This window comes from Panthera pardus, unplaced genomic scaffold (genome assembly GCF_024362965.1).
Source record: "Panthera pardus isolate Hobbes unplaced genomic scaffold, ASM2436296v1 HiC_scaffold_12, whole genome shotgun sequence".
In the NCBI taxonomy this organism is placed as follows: Eukaryota; Metazoa; Chordata; class Mammalia; order Carnivora; family Felidae; genus Panthera; species Panthera pardus.
Window position 1 is genome coordinate 54,124,976 of NW_026526677.1, and position 9,314 is coordinate 54,134,289.

The window sequence follows — 9,314 nt, forward strand, 5'->3', positions numbered from 1 at the left end:
AGTTTAAACGTTTGATACTCACAGTTTCTTGCCCCAGGGTATCTTATCTCTACCTGAAGTTGTGGGCCTCACATCCGATGTGGCAATCCACTAAATCTGGGTGTTTGTATAATGTTTAAATTCTAAATTCTTCTGAGATGTTTATAATAATTAACTAAAATTTGAATTCCCACTTCCTTACAAAGAAACACCTCAGATACTTACTCAGGTCCAGAGTAGCATGCGCTTGCTAGGAGAATGTGCATATTATAACCAGAAAGTTTTTCCCTCACAGATATTAGGTGGAAATTCAAACATAGAGGCATTGTCAGTAGGAATATTTATTAATATTTATTGACGTTTCATATCGGTTGAGTTCAGGAGCAGCCATTGAGGACAATTACAAATTTCAAAAGGTATGTTATGAAGACTGGGAAGTGCATTCCAAAATTATAATATTGGGAGGAAATTAGATCGTCAGAAGAAGGTTAAGGGCAGTTATCTGAATGAAAAGACAAGATCAGGAAAGGATCATGAAAAGATGCTTGTGACGCTGACACCAGGAGGACTGGATTGATGTTGATTTGCTATTCATTGCCATTAGGCAGGTTGCAAACCCAAGGTCAAGGCTAGGAGTCAGAGGAGGCAGAACACCAAATGGACTTACATTATTCCTATTAACTGAAGATGTGTGTTGATAGCAATATTTACATTATCTGAAAGAGTGAAGAAATAAATCCCCCCCCAAAAAAAATTGGAGGGCACATAACTGATTTACAGCTTTTCTCCCCTAATCACTTAAAATGTTAAATTAATTTCCTTGTAAATCTTTTTAAAACTTAAGTATGGTACTTTATAAGATGTTGAATAAAGTTAACTTTTCTTGGATGGCTCAGTAAAAACAGTTTTTCCTTATTAATATAGTGTTAATATAGAATTAACATATTCATTAAAATATGAATAAATTTGGGTGGGCTGATGAATGCAGTCATATAAGTTCTTATTTTTGAATTATATAGAAAATTGTGGAATATAGCCATTGCAAAAAACAAAAGCAAAACCCAAAAAACCCTGATATCTGGAGAATATGCAGTGAAAACCCTAATGGCAGATTTGTGTTTTTCTACTGTATTCAGCTGATAGTCCTCACTTTCAAGACATGCTTCTGATATCCTGTCCTTCTGATTATCTTCAAGATCTTTTCTGAAATAAGAAAGCATTAACCAGGGGTGAGAATAAGAGTTTATTACTTTTTAATGTTCCCAAGAATTCTGGTTATATTTAAACTGCTTGAATTTCTCATTATGCATTCCTGATTATTTGATTAAGTTGTCTGTGGACTACCATATCATTAAAATTACAATTGCCTTTTACATAACCTGCAAATGACTGCAAATATGGACACATGTGTGTGTGTGTGCTTATGTATTCCCGCATGCATTTCCACACGTCATTGAAAATTCCCCAAGAACAGTGGTCTTTGCCTTTCTTAAAGCTGTTTATATCACAAACACAGAAAAATCCTAGGCACAAAGAAGCAGAAATTTTGTCACTACCTGTATACTTAGTAGATAATAAAAATGAAAGAGTAGAATAGAATAAAATTGGACAGAGAAGAGAAAACTTAGAAAGAACTTAACTAGATCTCATTTGCAAAAGAAAATAATGGTGAAGTGATTTACCCAACAGCTTACAGAAGTTTCAGAGAAAAGTCAGCCTTTTAGATGCACTATTTTAGTACGCATGGAATCTCCATACACAGAACCAATCATTCTGTCAACCTGCTTTCTGTGCATAGGGATTAGTCTGGCTATTTTGTATCTGGGCATGCAAACTCTCCAGTTCTAACATGGCAGACAATGCTACACATCGCTACATCTCATCTTTTTTCCTGGTTGGTATTCCTGGTTTGCAAGATTTTCACTGCTGGATTGGCATCCCCGTCTGCCTCCTGTTTGCCCTGGCCCTGCTGGGGAACAGTGTAATCATCATCACCATCAAACTAGAACCAAGCCTCCACCAGCCTATGTATTTCTTCCTTTGTATGCTGGCAGTGAATGACATGGCTCTTGCCTCTTCCACGGCCCCCAAGATGCTTGGTATCTTCTGGATGGATGCACATTGGATTGACTTTGACACCTGCCTGACACAGTTGTATTTCATTCACACATTCTGCATAATTGAATCATCCCTCTTGGTTGCCATGGCCTTTGACCGCTATGTAGCTATTTGTATCCCATTGCGTTATACAACCATCCTGACAACACCAATGGTCATTAAAATAGGTCTAGCTGGTATAACCCGAGCTATCCTTATGGTTTTGCCCTGTCCTCTTCTTATTAAAAGGCTACCATGTTATACTAAATATGTCATCAATCATGCCTACTGTGAGCACATGGCTGTGGTGAAGTTGGCCAGTGCCAACACCCTCATTAACAGAGTGTACGGAATCTCGGTGGCCCTTTCAGTGATGGTGTGGGACCTAGGGCTCATAGCCGCATCCTATACCAAAATCCTCCAGGCAGTCTTCCGGCTGTCTTCCCAGAATGCCCGCTCGAAAGCGCTGGGCACCTGTGCTGCCCATGTGTGCACTATACTTGTCTCCTACACCCCTGCACTGTTTAGTTTCCTAACTCACCGCATTGGCAAGAAGGTACCTCCAAGCATTCATATAATTTTTGCAAGTTTGTATCTTTTGGTGCCTCCCGCAGTCAATCCCCTGGTGTATGGCGTCAAGACCAAGCAGATTCGTGACCGAGTGGTTGGTCTCTTCTTCCCAAACAAGAAGATTTCTGGAAACTAAAATATGTAAATACAAACCCATATTGGCAGAATCTGTTTTATGAAGTCATGGTATGTTAACAGTAGTTGCAACTTTGTCCCCAAAATGCTATTTTTCAATTCAGTTATACCTTTTAGTGGGGACATTTGATGTTGTGTATTTTTCTCTTATTTTTATTTTGTAATATTTCCTTGTCTTTCTCTTGTTTAATTCACCACTCATCCTGGCTGACTGAGGACCATGCCAACCTCCATGATTAAGTTTCTTTCTGTCATTAATTCTCATTATTATTTCCTGATTCCCTTGGAAAGGTCCTTAGTGCCAGGTCAGTATTCTTTGTTTACTATCATTACATCTTCAGTTGTGCAAGGTCACCTTTGGGTAATACCATCCATGTCAGTCACCTTCCACCCCTCAGTGCTTAAGACTTATCTATCCTGTATTTTCATTGGTCAATACAGTCCTTAAATTGTTTTCTCTCCATCCACTCATTCTTTAAACGTTTCGTTTCCTTTAGATCTGTACCTATGTATCAGCCGATAAATTTTTTTAGAATTTTTCTGCCTTTATGGGAAGCTTTCAGTAAATATTTGCAATAATTGTTATTTATTTAGTATTGACATTATTCCATATTCTATATTTATGGATACTATTTTATAATGTTCACAGATGTGAAACAACTAGGCTAATTATTGTAATAATTTTAAAATTCTCAGTACATTGAACATTGCATTTTATAAAAACAAATTCTTTTTTCCAATTTTCACTGTTACATGCATTAATTAAAAATTCCTGAGTAGGGGCACCTAGGTGGCTCAGTAGGGTAAGTGTCCAACTCTTGATTTCGGCTCAGGTCATGATTTCACAGTTCATGGGCCCAAGCCCTGCTTCTGTTAGTGCAGAGCCTGCTTGGGATTCTCTCTCTCCCTCTAGTTCCCCCTCCCCCAGTTTCTCCTGTATGTGTGTGCTCTCTCTCTTCCAAAATAAATAAATAAATTATAAAAAAATTTTTTAAAAATCCTGAGTAAAAATCATCATTGTCAAGTTTCATCCTACTTATTAAAATAGTTATAATAATGGCTTGACACTCAAATAATGATCACTGTGAGTTTGGCTGTTTACTAAGCCCTTTACATGTATTTACTCCTTTAGTCCACAAAACTATACTTTGATGTAGATGTTATTGTTGTTCTCATTGTACCAAATAGGAGACTGAGGCAGAGAAATGTTAAGTAAATTGCGTGACGGTGACTCACCTAGGACGTGGCAATGTAGAATTGAACCCAGGGACTCTGGCTTTCAAAATACATGCTCCTTATCATGCAACATTGTCCACCATGACAGAAATCTTATATTTAGTTGTTTTATGAATATGGAAGCCTATTCTTGTAAACATTTTATTTTTTATCATTCTACATCTACTCTTCTTTTAAATATTGTGGTAGATCTCTTAAGTCTCCTTCAAACCACTTATAAGTGCTAAATATATTCCAATATTTTGGCAAGACCCCAAGCACGTATTTTTTCTGTTTTACTAGAGAAAGGTCCAATTAGTGTAGCCTGGTACCATTAGTACTATGCTTTCCAAGCTTGAATAAAACTCCAAGACTCTGAAAATAGTACTTACCCACATGGCATTCCCTCTCTGCCTCCCCCCTCTTTTATGGATTCAGTGCATCTGAATTTGTTTTGGTTATATTCATTCAGTGCTGAAATTGAAAACAATTCACTTCTTAATTTAAGATGTTAATTTTATTATACATGGAACACAGAGAACACTACTTTGGGCATATCTATAAAATGCTCTGTTCAAAACATTCTTTTACTTTAGATCATCATGGGCTGAAGCGTTCATTGAATTGGAAATTATTTGTTTTTGACCAAGGTTGGTATATATTCTGTGGCCATTTCATGAACAATTTTGTGTTCTCAAATGAATTAGTTCCTCAAAACTTTATCTTTTCAGGCGTTTCATCTGCAGCCATATTCTTGTTTGTTGCTGACTATATATGTATCTCATCAACTTTTGTGTGTTTTAGATTGCAGAGAGCTATGTTTTCTTATAATAACCGTATAGTTTTTCCATTTATTCATTTAATATATTCAGAGTTGCTTTATCAGATATTTTAAAGCTGGGTTTTGGGGGAAAAATCAAGTTTAAACACTGATTCCATCACTAATTGCTGGATGAGTGTCATTTTTAACTTTATAAATCCTAAGCTTCATCATTGGTAAATGTGGAAAATAGTTGTTATACTTTATAGTGTTAAAGTAAGAATTAAATGAGACAATTTATGAAACATAATTATCATGATAGTCAACACACATTCAAAATGCCCCAAGGAGGAGATTTTGCACTTATTCCCCCACCTAAGCCATATTAAAAAAAAATTCTTATTTCAGTGAATAACATGTCAAGTCACTGAAATCAGTAATAGAAAATCAGTTAATGTTATAGAGTGTTGATTAAATGTGAAATATAGGCCAAAGGAAGATACATGAGAAAATAAATGGTAAAAAAAAAAATAAGTAAAGAGAAAATAAAATCCAACAGCCATCCCAGGTAATTTAGAAAAAAAATAAATATAATACATTTAAAAATGTGTAGATGATTATGAAACACCAAAAATAACACTGAGTCTGAGAAAAAATTCTAATTGAGGCGTATTGGAGGAGGTTCCAAGAAAAGGATGGTTGAGCCTTGAAGAGTGATGATAATATCACCAGGTAACTGGGTGAGGGTTTCCAAGTAGAGGTAATATCCCAACAGAACTGAATACACATAGTAAGAAACATGAAAATGCACCCAGAGGACAGCAGTGTCATAAAAACGAAAGAAGGATAAACCTTCAAGGAAAAACATACAATTAGAAAATCAGTTGGGACATCCAATAAGAAAAGATCTGGTGTGTGTCGCTATGAAAATCATTGGTCACCTTGGGAAACAAAAGACAATGCAACAGTGATGGTGAAAGGTCCATACAATCTTATGTACAGTGGAAGACACTGGATCCAGGTAATAAATCTAGTCCAAACCCTGAACTTAAAAATTAAATGGCTACACTATAGTTTGCACTTACATAGCCTAAAACTGCTCTTGATCAATCACACAGAATATGGATATGTCCAGCATATGGGACAAAGCATCACACAGAGATGAAATGCAGCTTGCTGCTTCTTTCTGTAAATAAAGTCTTATTGGAGCATCACCATATCCATTAATTTATGCATTGTCTATGGAAGCTTTTGCCCTACGGTGGCAAAGCTAAATAATTAAGACAGAAATCACATGACCCCAAACCCTCAAATTATCTACTATCTGTCCTTCTATATAAATATATAATTTAGAACAACAATTCATTCCATTATAATGTCTTATATTCCTGTCCGCTTGTCTTTATTGACCTTCCCTTAAGCTTTAAACCTTCTATCAAAATTTTATTTATAAGAACCACATTATAAAAGCCACAAAAAATTTACAGATAAACTCTTGAAAATACATAGGTCTACTTTACCATTCAGTATTTCCTATATATACACATCAATGTGGGAAATTTATTCTATAGTTTAGTTCCAAGAACACCAAAAATTCCAGTGGCCAAAATGGACATACATAATATAGAAACAAAGTATCTCCTTTGAAGAATTAATGGTTTTTCTTTTTAAGTAATAGCTATAGCTAGGATAATTTATTTTAAAATTCATTATACTTGGGTGTCACTTCAAAGTAAATACACACACCACTAATGGGAATAAATTCAATGTTCAAATATCAATTAATGTTATCCACTGCATCAACAAGCTAAAGAGGAAAAATCATGTTATCATATCAATTGATGCACTAAAAACCTTGACAAAAATCTAACACTTGTTTCTTGGGGAGAAAACTCTCATCAACCTAAGACTAGAGGGTAACTCTTCAAGTCAGTGAAGAACATCTCCAAAAACTTTACATCTAACATCATATTGAACAGTGAGAAACCTCTAGAATCAAGAACAAGGCAAATATACCACCACTCAGTATTCCCATTCAGCATCATATTGTCAGTCTTAGCTAGAGAAATAATGCAATACAAAAAAAAATAATAAAAGGTATATGGATTTAGAAGGAAGGAATAAAACCACTTGTCCACAAATAAATAGGTGAGGTACATCTGATTTTTTTGGTAGATCAAATTCTTTTGTATGATACTGTGATAGTGAATACATGATATTATGTACCTTTTAAAAAAACAATAGAAATTTACAGCACAGAGTGGACATTAGCATATAGAAATTAAAACTAATTATTTAGAAATTTGGAGGATTCCCAGAAGCAATGCAGATTGTAAGAACATAATGTATTTGTAGGCAAATGTACAAAATATCTTCACAGAGGGGGATGATGGGAAAAGGTACTGACTAAGGCACCTTTGGGAATGAGTGGAGTGTAAGAATAAAAGCAACGGTACTGTCCATAAACTCTGTAGTTTAGTTGATAGAGTTGTTTCCCACAGGGGCAAGGATTTACAACTCTGACATGATCTTAGAAGCATACTGGAAATTAACAGTTGGTGACAGATGGTTGAAGACAGATTCTTCACTGTTGGAGTGGTAATTTACTGATAAGCAAGGGAAAGTTGTTAGAAAGATCCATCAGGGGTGGGGAAGGGGCACCTGGGTAGCTCAGTCAGTTAAGCATCTGACTTCAGCTCAGGTCATGATCACACAGCTCATGGGATTCTGTGTCTCCCTCTCTCTCTACCTTTCTCCCACTCATGCTCTGTCTCTTGAATTAATGTTGCAGATATTAGTAAGAACCCTATATTAATTTAGATACAGTGTTTGCATATGGAAATATTTATATATATGTGTACGTACATAGGCTAGCATACACACAAAGTTCATTGCTGTGTCAGCTGAAAGAACCCAAAGAAAGATACCCAGGCAGCAACAAGCGTACCTGGGGCCCAGTTACTGGTTTCTAATGTTATTCACCAATAAAAGGAATGAAACTTCCTAGAAAAATGGCTAATTCTAGGACTGGGGAGGAAATGCCCAAGATGAGCCTAGAGCACCTTTCAATGCCATAAAGCAAGAATTGCTACACACACATACACACACACTCACACACTAACACACACACACACACAAAATGAGGGGTTAGTCAAAATGGAGTGAAAACCAAATGAAAGTGCACCCAATGGTCAAACTGGGACAACATGAGCAATAAAATAAAGTAACATTGGATTATAACCCAAATTATACCAAAAATACCAGTAAGTCTATACTGATCTAAATAAATGATTGAATAAATTAATAAGTAGGGAGAATAAATCAGTCTGCCATGTAAAAGAATTCTAAATAATTCAACAAATTGTGCACCTATTCCATCCTCAAAGGAGGAACATAAATCCCCACTCCTTAAGTATAGGCTACATATAGCGATTTTTCTTCCAAAAATACAGTATAAAATGGGAAGTAAAATGGAGAAATCTGACAAACACTAGTTTGGACAAGTAATTAAAGCCAATACACACAGTGAATAAATTGTTGATAATATGTACTCTTGATATGCGATCAAAATGGGACTTTAATTTCTATGACTTTCTTCCCCAGAGCATACAATTCCAATCTAAACATTAGAATAACATCAGATTGATTCCAATGGAAGGGATTCCTATGAAATACCTGAACAGTACTCTTCAATATTGTCCAAGTCATTGGGAACAGGAAAGTATAGCCAAGAGAAGCTTAAAGACTCTTGATACCTAAATGCAATGGGGCATCCAGGATGGGACCCAGTGGTGGTGGGGGGGGCGGGTGGTGAAGAAGAAATTAGGTAAAAATTTAAAAAATGAATAAAATATGAACTTTAGTAAATTATAATGTACCCATATTGATTCACTGATCATAACAATTCCAATACAGAATTAAACATCTGAACCTTCATAGCGCTCAGATGAAAGTAAGTCAGAAAATAAGTTAAAAGATTTTCATGGTGATAATAAAATGATGATGAAGATGAGGTGGAGGAGAAAGATTACTGAAATCAAAATTAGATGACAAAGAAGTAGTTAGTTCATGATCATTGAAGTTATCAACTTTAAAATGAACTTATGTTTTTATTTTTATTTTTATTTTTTTTTTGTTTCTATTTGAATTTTTATTTATTTTTTTTTAAATTTTATTTATTTATTTATTTTTTAATATATGAAATTTACTGTCAAATTGGTTTCCATACAACACCCAGTGCTCATCCCAAAAGGTGCCCTCCTCAATACCCATCACCCACCCTGCCCTCCCTCCCACCCCCCATCAACCCTCAGTTTGTTCTCAGTTTTTAACAGTCTCTTATGCTTTGGCTCTCTCCCACTCTAACCTCTTTTTTTTTTTTTTTTCCTTCCCCTCCCCCATGGGTTTCTGTTATGTTTCTCAGGATCCACATAAGAGTGAAACCATATGGTATCTGTCTTTCTCTGTATGGCTTATCTCACTTAGCATCACACTCTCCAGTTCCATCCATGTTGCTACAAAAGGCCATATTTCATTTTTTCTCATTGCCACGTAGTAT

General features: G+C 35.6%; 1 protein-coding gene across 1 annotated transcript; it reads left to right on the top strand.

The window, feature by feature from the left end:
- Window positions 1-1,789: 1,789 nt before the first annotated feature.
- LOC109267060 (olfactory receptor 52P1-like) lies at window positions 1,790-3,269 on the top strand. The gene has a single exon (XM_019449565.2). It carries the CDS (start codon window positions 1,829-1,831, stop codon window positions 2,780-2,782), a length of 954 nt encoding a protein of 317 aa, XP_019305110.2. The 5' UTR covers window positions 1,790-1,828; the 3' UTR covers window positions 2,783-3,269.
- Window positions 3,270-9,314: the final 6,045 nt, after the last annotated feature.

Coding starts and splice junctions, on each gene's coding strand:
- LOC109267060 (XM_019449565.2), top strand. CDS start 1,829: ATGGCAGACAATGCTACACATCGCTACATCTCATCTTTTTTCCTGGTT.